General features: G+C 42.2%; 1 protein-coding gene across 5 annotated transcripts in view; it reads right to left on the minus strand.

Moving 5' to 3' along the window:
• Nucleotides 1-12846, minus strand: part of LOC139701811 (uncharacterized) — a 31248-nt gene that overhangs the window by 12382 nt on the left and 6020 nt on the right. For 3 of the 5 annotated variants that reach the window (XR_011704387.1, XM_071601736.1, XM_071601735.1), the window contains exons 2-3: nucleotides 2288-2681; nucleotides 314-389 (exon numbers count right to left, since the gene is read on the minus strand). Coding sequence is in view for 2 of the 5 variants with exons in the window: in XM_071601736.1 (XP_071457837.1) it covers nucleotides 314-389; nucleotides 2288-2681 (470 nt within the window). In the remaining 3 variants the exon portion in view is untranslated. Of the gene's footprint in view, nucleotides 1-313; nucleotides 390-1597; nucleotides 1669-2287; nucleotides 2682-12846 lie in introns of all 5 variants that reach the window. The other 2 variants (XR_011704389.1, XR_011704388.1) reach the window with 1 other exon arrangement.

Consider the following 12846-nt stretch of genomic DNA (forward strand, 5'->3'; position numbering starts at 1 on the left):
TGCGGCCACCAAAGAGTAAAAGAGCACTCCTTGTCTTCAGGTTCCTACCTGGAAGGGAGGATACCAGGACTTTTAACCCATACCGCAAAAAGAAACCTATGTTTATGATGTGTATATTATTAGGAAAGTTTGTTTTTTAACAACTTCATAGTGAACAATTTGTATTAAATAAATTTTCATCTTCTGTTAAAATATACATCTGTAGCTATGTATATTAAAATTCTATATTAATTTGAAAAGGGAAAAGAATGCAAAACCAGTATTCTATACTGAATTTAGATTGCTGAAAGAATACAAAATTAACTTTTCTTACCTTTTGCAAAAGAACTTTGAAAGCAATGAATCCAGTCTCAGGCATCCTCTGTCCAACTGGGAGGTGGTCTTTCCACCTAGTGGATATGTTTTTGTTAGTCAAACTATATGTTAGCCTTTTCTCCCTACACAGAATAAAGGCTTCTGGAATACCACAGTCATAGCCCACAGAGCATGTCCCTATTCTCTGCTTCTCATTCTGCCACTTAACTTATTCATCCCTGCCTGATAGTAACCCATAAATTCCTTCTTCCCATCTGCCCATATGGAAAACAGATCCAAGGCAACAGAACAAAGGTCTCCAGAAATAAGCAATATCTATAATCAGATGGTCAGAACTTCTGTATCCCTGACAAAAGCTAACACCAGCACCAAATACCGAAGTGTTATTAAAACAAACACAGAACAATAGTTTAAATGCAATTCTTTCACTATAAACGATGTTTTAGTTTTCATACAACTGATGGCATCAAATTCAATCGGTAGAGAATTTAAACTTTATGTTTCAAGAGAAAACTTCCAAAAGAAAGGGACTGTGAACTTCTCTTGAAAATACTAGGAGTCGACCTGAAAAGTAATATTTGCGCTCACTTCTACAGTACAAGTTAAAATTAACTGTAGTTAATTCAATACAATCTGAAGCACAGAAAGTCAAGAGTAGCAAGAAATGGGGCTGGGGAGGCAGAGAGGATCCCAGACCATACAGGACCCTATAGACCATGTAAGGAGATTTCTTTTATTCTCAAAATAATGCTTTAGTCTGATGTCTATCAGAACTATGAACTTTTTCCTATTCCATTTCAATTTCAAGATGGTTTGGGTGCTGAGGCTAAACTTATGAGCATTTATCTCCTAAGCTATGAACCCACACTTATTTTTATTTTATTTTTTAAATTTTGAGACAAGGTCTGAATAAATTGCTGAGCCTGGCTTGGAACTTGCGATCTACCTTCCTTGGGTCTCGTAAGTAGCTGGGATTACAGCCATGTACCACTGTGCCTGGCTCAATTTCAATTTTTTGTAATGACCTATTTAAAAGATTTGTGCAAAGAACATACTGGAAGAATGTAACAATAGATCTATGGACACCACTGGACTCCACTGCAATAGGTCAGGCAAGACCTGCATTATGATGTTGAAGGAGAAAAGCTGCCCAATACAAAACATATTCAGGAGATCAAATGAAAGGGACTTGATGTAAGGTTGGAAAGGAAGAGAGGAAGCTTGGAAGGTTTCAAGAAGTAAACTGTTTCATAGCAAATATGAACAGAGTCTCAACACTAACCATCTGGAAGTCTACAGGAAGATCTCTCAGGTGACACCTGTCAGGAAGCACCAGTTTGACTTCCCCAATTCCTGGAAATAATGCAAAACCACTTTTCATGAAAGGTCTCAAGCAGATTCTGAAAAAGCCATTCAAATTTATTTTCTTTTATTTATTTATTTACTTGGTACTGGGGATTGAACTGAGGGGCCCTCTGCCACATCCCCAGCCCTATTTTGTACTTTATTTAGAGACAGGATCTCACTGAGTTCCTTAGCGCCTCGCTATTGCTGAGGCTGGCTTTGAACTCCGGATCCTCCTTTCTCAGCCTCCTGAGCCGCTGGGATTACAGGCGTGCACTACAGCGCCTGGCTGAAATTTAAATCTTTTTATTCATATATTCTGTGGTTGAATCGAGGAGAGGTTCAATTTGGATGATTAAGGAGCATCCCCAAAACCAAGTCCCGTCTCAAAGCACTAGTTGACCCGAGGAGCAATGGACGCTCTGTCTCCCTTTTAAAAGGGTGGGCGAATTCACTGACCTCTATGTCTTTCAGCTTCTGCAGGTGGCGCAGCCAGGGTCAAAGTCTCTAATCCCAGCTTGGCCCATGTGCCAAGCTCGCTACAGCGACAGTGAGAGGCTAAGACACAAGACATGGAGCCCACGCCCAGAAGCGAGAAGGGCCATCCCCAGCACCCAGGGCGTACTACCTTTTCGCGATGCGGTTTCCATCCTTCCTCTTTGCTGAGAGATGTCCAGAAAAGTCGGGTGCCCGGCCCCAGCCACTGCGGCCATGACGCCATTGACTAATGTGGGCACCAAGAAGCCGTCCACCCAATGCCAGCGAGTCAAAGGGTTGAAGACATCTGTAGGTTCCCTGTGCCAGAATGAGATGCCGGTCTGAACTGCAGCTACCCACACAGTGCCCGGGAGTAGCCAGTGCGCCTTCGCCACCGCCCTTCGTGATGGCGTCACAGACCTGTTTGCTGAGTCGCTAGGTTGACAAACAGGACTTTGGCGACGACAGCGCCATCCATGGCCGGAGGCCTGTAGCACAGGTCTGTGAGTTTCTGTGAGTACTTCAGAGTTCAAATGGTACAGGACCTGAAATAAAAAATTAGGTCCCTCTGCACCCAGTTCCTGATGTGTTCTTGGAGATGTGTCCCAGTGTTTACATTTACATTTTGTGTCTCTTATAGATATTTGTATTTTCACATATATGTGTATCCTCTACAGCATAGGATATGTTCTCTACGATGTGCCTAGAATATTGATTTTTCTCCATTTATACTTATATCCTTCCAAGTTTTTTAATGACCATAGAGAATTGCATGGACTATAAGTAACATAACTGAAAATAACAGCATTCACTTCACCAGTCCCATATGGATGGACCTCTATTACAAGCTTTTGGTTTGGGTTTGGGTCTTCTGTTACAGACCATGCAATGCAATATCCTTACACATAAGTACAACTATACCTAGAAATAGAAATAGAAATTCCTAGAAATAGAATTTCTGAAATTAAGGATACACAACTTTAAATTTAGAAGGATACTGCTTAATCTAACAAAATTGTGTCAACCTACACTCCTATTCATAGACAGACTTTTCCTCAGTTACTATTACATAATAGGTATCATGCTAAAGTAGGTAACACTTATGTTTTAGCAAATTCCAAAAACAAACCAAAACAGACTTAAGAATGCAGCTCAGTGCAATATCTGCACATACTTATCAGGCACCAGGACTCAACATGTTAGGAAAACTCTGAATTCACCTACAATTAGAAGAGCAAAGAACAGTGTGTCTCAAGACAGAAAAAAGTACTAAATTACAGATTAAACCGCAGATAATTATGATAGTTATCTTATTCAAAAGTATATAAATCCAGACTGCTCCTGTAATGGGTGGCCATTTTCGAACCCAGAAAGTGTGTCCACCTGATGCCTGAATCCACAGCTAAATAAAGGCTTTGCTGAATTCATGAGGTCTGCACCTGTCCCCATCCCCCTCCCAACCTGCTCCTTTTCTCAGTCACATGAAATGACCCATGAGACCTTAGAAGTGACCACTGAACATCTTTCACTCCTTTGGCCCAGCTCATGCAGCTACTGCTGAATCTTTAAACTGACTCACAGACTCATACATCTCTTCCTCATTCACTAATCCAGAAATAGCAGATGAACCCAATCCTTACAGATTCTGGGGTCTCACTGGCCCCACATCAGACTCCTCTCCTCAAAGTCCCACAATTCCCCCATCTAACCTCCCGCCCCCGCTCAAACCTCACACTTATACTCTACCTCCTCCCTGCCATCACCTCCTCTACAAGATTCAAAATCCTTAAGAGTGCAACACGTGTTCCCTCTCACAGAAGTGGCAGGGGCTGAAGGGATGGTCCAAGTTCATGTCACCATTTCTCTGACAGCTTTGTCACAAACAGAGGCAGAGTAGGCTCATTTTCTGAAAACCCTACTAAGTACAGGAAAGAGTTCATAAAGTAGGTAACACTTATGTTTTAGCAAATGCCAAATTCCAAAAACTGAACTTGAATATTAAACTTGGCTGAAGGGATGGTCCAAGTTCATGTCACCGTTTCTCTGACAGCTTTGTCACAAACAGAGGCAGAGTAGGCCTTCCACCCTGACTCCTGATGAACATGCTCATATTTCACAGGTGGCTAAACCATGTCAATCTCCTCTATGCCCAAATTCCCCTTATCCATCCTGCACAGGGGCTGCCATTCCTACAGCTGAACCTGATGGGACATATCAGCCTCAAAACTCTGGGGTCATCAGACACCAGCACATGATTATTTGCCTCCTTTAAGGCATGACAAAAATACTCATACATAGGTTATTTTCATCAGGTCCCTGAGTAATTTAAAAGGCAATTTTTCAGGGACCTGATAAAAACCCCACCCTCTTTTTGGCCTGGCTTACTGAGGCTGTTACCAAATATACCAACCTAGACCTGGATACTCCTGGTGGCACTCTCTTTCTCCATTTTAACTTTATCAGTGGGTCTGCACCTGATATCCATAAAACACTTAGAAAGTCAGAAAAGGGCCCCGAGACCCCACTACAGCATCTTCTAGATACTACTTTCAAGGATTTTTAAAAATAGGGAAGACAAAGCCAAAAACAAGAGAGATAAATGTCTTTAAACTAAATATCAGCTACTGGCCTAAGCCATCCAGAGCCCTAAAAATGCCACTGTGAGGCTGGGGATATAGCTCAGTTGGTAGAGTGCCTGCCTCCCATGCACAAAGCCCTGGGTTGAATCCCCAGCACCAAAGAAAAAGCGCCCCTGTCACTCGTGGTCCCGAGTAATACACCTCCTGGATCCTGCTTCCGATGTGGCTGGACTGGATATTGGGCAAAATCTTGCCTTAACCCAAGGCCTCCGACCAAGCCCTATTGCAACTGTAGGCAATGGGGACACTGGAAGGCGAACTGTCCTCAGGCAAGGACACCATTCCCCTTGGTGCAGCTATCTACTTCCCTTTTCCCATTCACTGAGTTTCTAGAATGTGGGGACCTGGGCTCCACTGCCCCTATCACCTTAGATTGTACGTCTGAGGAGCCCCAGGTTACAGGGTGAGTGAACAGCCATGCAGTTTCATTTTTTATTGACACAGGGGCAAGCCTTTCACTTTTCACTCAATGCCATGGACCCACATTTTAAGTCAGACACTCCCATTATGGGAGTTTCAGGAACCCCTACATATCCACTAAAGACACTCCAGTTTTTTGCACAATTCGATCCTTCTCATTATCCATTCTTTATAGTTATGCCACGTTGCCCTGCTCCCTACTGGGACAGTATCTGCTCCACAAAATAAAAGCCTAAATCATCTTCCCCCCTTTAAACTCCACAACCATCTTCTTAATACATTCTGGCCCAGATCTAGTCCCTGAGTCTCCTAAGCGTCCTGATTGTACTTTGCCCATTGGAATGAACCCCACAGTCTAGGATACTTCTCAACCTAAAATAGCTAAACATCACTCCCCTGTTCATATCCAACTAAAAGATACCACTCACTATATTCCCTTCCCCAATATCCATTAACTCCCTGACTCTCAGAAGTTTAAAGCACATCAATCATCTCCCACTTATTACAGGTCCATCTCCTCATACCAACCAACTTTCCTCACTCCTTCCCCATACTCAGAGTAAAGAAACCCAATGGCCAATTCTGGCTAGTACAGAAGGTCATAAAAATCACTGCATCAAGTGTTCCCACATATCCTGCAGTAACCAGTCCCTATACCCTTATCTCATATTCCAGCCTCCACCACACATTTCTCAGTGCTCCACCTGAAAGCTACCTTGTTCACTATTCCCCTCCATCCTGCCTCGAGCTCACTTATGTCTTTACCTGGACTGACCCAGGCACTAATATGTCTCAGCAGCTCACCTGGGCTCTTCTCCCACAGGGCGTCCGCATAGCCCCCACAACTTAGGAAAGGCTCTCCAACAAGATCTGGCAACCTTAAATTTATCCCCCAGCCATTTCATACAACATGTAGATGATCTCTTGCTCAGTAGCCCATCCCCCAAAATCTCCAAACATCACCAACACCCTACTTAATGCCCTGTCCTCCTAGGGTACAAGGTCTCTCAATCTAAGACCCTGCTCTGCTCCCCTCAAGTGCAATAGTTAGATATCCTACTGACCCCCCAACTCCCATACAATACACCAGAATGACTCCAAGCCTTAAAGAACATTCCCCTACCTTACACTAAAAGAGATAGGCTTTCCCTCTTTGGCCTTTTTCATTATTTTCACATCTGGATAATTCTCTCTCATAGCCAAACCCTTTTATGAAGCCTCAAAAGGGAATCTTTTAGATCTTCTTCCATCTCCCCATTTCTTTTCTTCCACCATTTCTACTCTCCAGAATTCTCTTCTGGAATCCTTAACTCTTACCTATCCCTAATAAGCCTTTCTTCCTGGCACTCCACTCTGGCAAAGAAGACAAAGGAGTCCTTGGGACTTCTTCACCAGGAGTCAGGGAACATCCCCCTCCCCAGGACATTCTCATCCAAACAATTAGACTTAGTTTATCAAAGCTGGCCCAATGCCTCAAGGTTTTAGAGACTGCAGCTCTACTGATCCCTGAGGCCAGAAAATTTGCATTATATCAACCTTTTACTATTCTTACCACATACTCCCTCCCTTTCAGAACTTCTCAGCTGTTGGTCATTTCTCTCCATTCCACCAACATTCCCCCAACCAAAGTCCAATGACTGCATGTACAACTCCTGGATCCCCTAACTTCCTAGCAGCAAGACTCCCTATTAAACCCTGTACTCTTCTCCCAACAAAAAACCCTCTGCCCCTGTGATTTCTCACTCTTGTCTTGATAACCTTCATTTTCTTTAATATTTATTTTTTAATCATACTTGGACACAATACCTCTATTTCATTTATTTATTTTTATATGGTGCTGAGGATCAAACCCAGGGCCCTGCCTGGGCGAGGTGAGCATTCTACCCCTGAGCCACAACCCCAGCCCCATCCTTGATTTCTTAATGAACCCCTTTTCACATATAAATGATCAGCCAATCCCTGACTCCCCAGACTGGTTCATAAATGGAAGCTCCCAGAAAGAATCCCTGTAGGATATAGAAAATGACAAACTCCAAAATACTGTGGCATGGGAAGAGGGAATAAAGAAGAAAGCAGCACATGGATGGCATTGATCATTTCCCACTGCATTATTTCCCAGTGACATAAAAATCCCTAGAAAGGAAGCCAGAGCATTGATCCTTTCCCAAATAAATCTTTTCCCAGTAACACTACAATGGAACCCTTAAGGGAAAGAGTTAAACACTGAATGCTGACCCCAGACCCACCATTTTTCTCCAAGTAAAAACACTGTACAGTAAAAACAAATTTTCAAATTCTCCCAAACCTATTTCCCGAGTACTCGTTAGTTAAGTCACCTTTCTGTAACCTACATAAGCATTGATTCCCCGTTGGGCCCATGGCTCTTTGTCCACCTTCTGAGAAGTGGGTCCATCAGAGGCAGCACTCTGTTCCTGCATAAAAGCTGTGCTGATCCATGAAGTTTGTATCCAGCCTGGTCCTTTTGTGCTAACAGTCCCCATAACTTGCAGGCTATGCTATACTTCAAGGAAAGATTACAGCAGATTCTTCTTTTGTCCTCACCCATTTATTTGAGGCGGCTTCCATCCTCTCAGGTACCATATTTCAACAAGCGGAACTTGCTGCTCTCACTCAAGTTTTATCATCAGCCAGAAACAAATCAATCAATATTTTCACTGATTCCAAATACACTTATAACATAATTCATTCTAACATCCTAATCTGCAGGGAAAGAGGTTTTCTTCCTCAGGCAGGAATTCTTAATATTACATAAGAAATCTAATTGAAGCTGCTGCTTTATTCCACAAGATGGCAGCGTTGCACTGTAAAGGACATCAGGCTGGCAAGGGATACATTACCTTAGGAAATAATACAGGGGACTAGCTAGTGAAGCAGGCTGCTCTCTCTTCACCACCACCCTCAATCATCGCAAGCCTCTATGCCCACAAAACTCCACTTTCTCCCTGATGAAACTAAAGTCCTATTAGGTTTCCCTGATATGCACTCCCTCCAATGATTCCTGAAGAATTCACTAAATTCAGTATCTCCAACAAGTTCCTCAATCCTACACCACTTGTCTCAAGGACAACCCCAACCCCAAGGTGACACCACACCCATTTCTGACACAGCAAGCTAGGGAGACCTTCCTGACAAGGACTGGCAACTGGACTTCATCCACATGTCCCCTGTAAGAAAAACAAATATCTCCTAGACTCAGTAGACACCTTTACTGGATGGATCAAAGCCTTTCCTGCTAACAATAAGAACGCTTTTACCACTGCAACACAATTTCCCAAGCAATAATTCCATGTTTTGATTTGCCTGCCTCTCTCCAGTCTGATATAGGCCCCCAAGTTACTTTCTTTATTACCCAAGAATTGGCTAAATTTTAAATATAAAATGGAATTTCCACATTCCCTATCATCTGCAGTCCTCAGGAAAGGTTGAAAGGACAAATAGGACCTTAAAGGCAACCTTAACCAAATTATGTAGAAACATTCCTTGAATTTGATTAAGCTCCTACCTTTGGCCCTTATGTGGATCCAGGCACTGCCCGAAAAAAACTCTTATGATCAGCCCCTTTGAACTTCTTTATGGGAGACCCCTCATTCCCCCCCACCATTCAACCTCAACCACCTAGCATTGCTCCCGATGTCAGAAAAGGCCTCCTACCTCACCTCAGGGATTCCCTCTAGAAATATGCCCACACTCATCTTCCCACACCCAATCTTCAGGGGCCCCTCCTCCTATTTCCATAGGGGACTTAGTTTTGCCTCAAAATCCAACCTGTAATCCCCTTACAAAAAAAAAAAAAAAAAAGAAAATGAAGGGGCCCTTTTAAAGTGATTCTGACCACATCCACGACAGCCAAAATACACGGCCACCCATCCCAAATTCATTTAAGCAATTTCAAATCTGTTCCTGCTAATGCCACTTATCATTCTGTTCTCACAGGCCTCACCCAACTACACATGACCTACCTTCCAGCCATTCCTGCGGAAACCACTGACCCTCACACCCAGAATCTTAGAGTTGTTCTCTCAGATAACCTTCTACCTTTTTTAAAATATTTTTTTAGTTATACTTGGGCTCAATACCTTTATTTTATTTCTTTATTTACACATGGTGCTGAGGATCAAACCTAGTGCCTCTCATGTGCTAGGTGAGTGCTCTACTGCTGAGCCAAAACCCCAGCCTCTACTACCTTTTCTTAATAGCACTCAGGAGTCAAATTAAATTCATCATATTTACTCCCCCTTCATCTTTCAACTCTTCAAACATTGAAACTCATTTGAGATCCCTGGCTTCAAGGAACATTCATTGTTCTGACCCCCACCCAAATTTATTTCCTCTCCTTGTGTTTTCCACATATCATCTTTAACTTCACAAACTGCCACACCAGACCAGAAACAGCAGAGACAAGAAGTGGATGATGTACTCAGTGAGAATCCTCTCTCTACAGGCAAAAATATTAATTTCTTGAGCCTGGAAGACAAGCCCCGGGCCATGGGGTTAGGTTAAGAGAGATAACTGAAGGAAAACAGGTTCATTATTCCTATTAGATGTTCCTCATGCTGGTCTTCAAAATATGCACAACTGCCAGCATGGCTAGAAACACAAAGGCTTACAGGGCCCACATTCTACAGCCTGTCACTGCTCACCCAGTAACATGGTTTGATCCTCCCCCTTCAATCTATCTTAATTCCAAGCCTTTTGCCTGGTCCTTTCTTGACTACCAGCTCCTCCCAAAAATGTTTGTTCAATTATTCAGGACTATTTTCCTGACCCCCTCTTTGCATTTCTCACAGAAACTCATATTGTTATCACACTGGGCCTCAAAATTTGGCTAATATATATCCAAAAATAACAGGATCAAGAGGCCAGGCTTATTTTCCTCCCTGGCAGAGACTCACCTGAATGCCAGGAAGTTAATGTTTTTTTTTTTGTTTTTTTTTTAAGAAAGAGTGGGAGAGAGAGAGAGAGGAGAGAGAGAGAGAGAGAATTTTTTAATATTTATTTTTTAGTTCTCGGCAGACACAACATCTTTGTTTGTATGTGGTGCTGAGGATCGAACCCGGGCCGCACGCATGCCAGGCGAGCGCGCTACTGCTTGAGCCACATCCCCAGCCCCAGGAAGTTAATGTTAATTACTCATTAAGCAGACCCATATGTTCTTACCATTGGCACAGAAATCATTCCCCAAAAATTTTACAATGGTCTGAAGGTGGAACACCCCATCCTCGGAATCTTTCAGTTGTAGGAAAACAAGTTATACATTGGGGTTCTCCTGGGGAACTGACTGATGCTGAATCTAGAGCTTTGGGATGAAAATTACCTTATAGGGACAATTCAGATCTGGTTTATAGAACTGTTTTCCATTCCAATTCCACTAGATATTGGTCTAAGGGAGGATTATCACCTGCCATGAAAATGCATTTTGGGCCAACTCAGGACACGATATGGAAAATAGGTCTGACTGAGGAGATTTTTGGGATCTGGAATGGTAATCCTCAATATAATAACTTGAAAAATGTTATCTATCGTAACATTTCCTTCCATAAGGAATTGTACCTCACATTATGTGTCTATAATCCCTATGTTCTAGGGTCCAGATCCATTCAAACACAATGTGATGCCTCACAAAATCGACATTATGTTAAATGTGAAAAGTGCATGCTATAACAACATTTGAACTCTATGGCAAATTTCAGCACAAACTATTATGACTCCCAAAAGGCTCCTTATAAAATTAAAAGTACCACGGCATAAGGCCCCTTCAGTAGCATTCATGCAGGAACTACTAAGGAACTGAAACACCACACTAAATGGCTCATCTGGGGGCTGAGAGCTGGGACTGTTGTTTTGACTGGCATCATTACCTCTGCCTCCACTACAGTGGAGACATTGCATCATCAGGTCCAAACACCCATTACCTTCAACAATTCCATAAGAATGTTACCAAAACCTGACAAACTCAAGAACATATGGATCTGGATCATTCAAACAAAATTCAACAACTAAAAGATTCTATTATTTGACTAGAGAATAAGTACAAGATTTACGATGGGCTCAGAGACTTCAGTGTCATTATAACATCACCCAATTTTGTGTCACTAGAGATCCATATGATGACACTGAGATTCAATGGCAAAATGTATGTAATAACCTAATGGGACTTGATCCTTTTCATAGAAATACTTGTTTGGATTAAAACACAATCTCAGGTTCTGCCATAGCTAATGCAAAAACACCTATTTTTGGTAAGAAATTTGGGGCAGTTTAGCTAAAGGGATTTCTTCCCTCAAGCCTTTGAAATACTTTTCTACACTTATAGCTGGGCTACTAGCTATAACTATACAGTTAATTTCTGTTCTTCTTCTGCAGGGTCTGTCAAGCAGGATGGAAATGATTAAAATATCAGGAAAATATGCTTCTAAAGTTAATCATGCTTGCATGCTCCAAAGGACCCGAACTCCTGAGATCATGGAAAGTGCACCTTGAGTTTGAAAGGGATACAATGGCCGTGATTGAGTGAAATAGGCTTCCCAATGATAGGACCTGCTAAAATTGTTTTCCTACCACTAGCAAATCAGTTAATCTTCACTGTTATTACAATTATCTTTCTTCTCTCTATTTTTAATTGTGTACAAAAAATTTTCTTAATGAGGTGACCGACCTGGCTCAAGTCCCCTCCAGAACACAGTCCGAATTTCTGAAACCACAAAAGGAGGACTGTGCCTGAACCCCAAGTCTACTCCCACATATACTCCTCTTAAGCCTCATCCACCAGAGAAGCCATATTCTTTTGCAGAACTCTGAAAGCAGGGGTCTTCCTACTTCACACCTTCTCAGCAAGAAGCAGCCAGATCTGAAATCATTGCCCTATTCATTATGCCTACCCAGAGTCTGGAATGAAGGATATGCAAATGACAACCCCCCAAAACAGTGTGGCCTAGGAAGAGGGAGGGAGGGAAAAGGCAGAACATTGATAACATTGATCCTTTCCCAATACTTCCTTTCCCAGTGACATAAAAATCGCTGGGAAGGAAGCAAACATCACTAGGTGACAAGACATCACTGGAAAAGGGCAAGCATTGGACCTGTCCCAATATATCCATTCTCAGTGATAGGACAATGCACCCTCCATTCTTGCCCTATGAAAACACTGCCAATAAAAACAAATTTCTAGTTTTTGCAAACTTTTTCCTGAATGCCCACGTGCTGCTAAAGTCTTCAATGGGTAAGTTACCTCCCAGTGTGTAACCTATATAAACCTAGACCAGCAGCCATCTCTAACCAAAAAGTCTGCCCATCTAATGCCTGACTCCATAGCTGAATAAAAAGTTTTGCTGAATTCATGAAGTCTGCACCCGTCTCCACCATTTTGTTCTTATATCCTAAACCTATAGTAGCTGTGGATACCCTTGATTTCTCAGAGAACTTATGGAATGATCTGGCTTGCAGATACTCACTGTATGTACTTAGTCTCATATTACATGCCAGTATTATAGAAATAAGCTATCTGAGGTATGCAATTGAACTAAAAAGAAAAAAAAAACCCTGAAAAAGTTGACATAGTTCAAGCCATATCTTTGTACTGCCAATCCCTCTTAGATAAGCATTATCCCACACATAACCAGCAAATATATAT

This window comes from Marmota flaviventris, chromosome 14 (genome assembly GCF_047511675.1).
Source record: "Marmota flaviventris isolate mMarFla1 chromosome 14, mMarFla1.hap1, whole genome shotgun sequence".
Classification (NCBI taxonomy): Eukaryota; Metazoa; Chordata; class Mammalia; order Rodentia; family Sciuridae; genus Marmota; species Marmota flaviventris.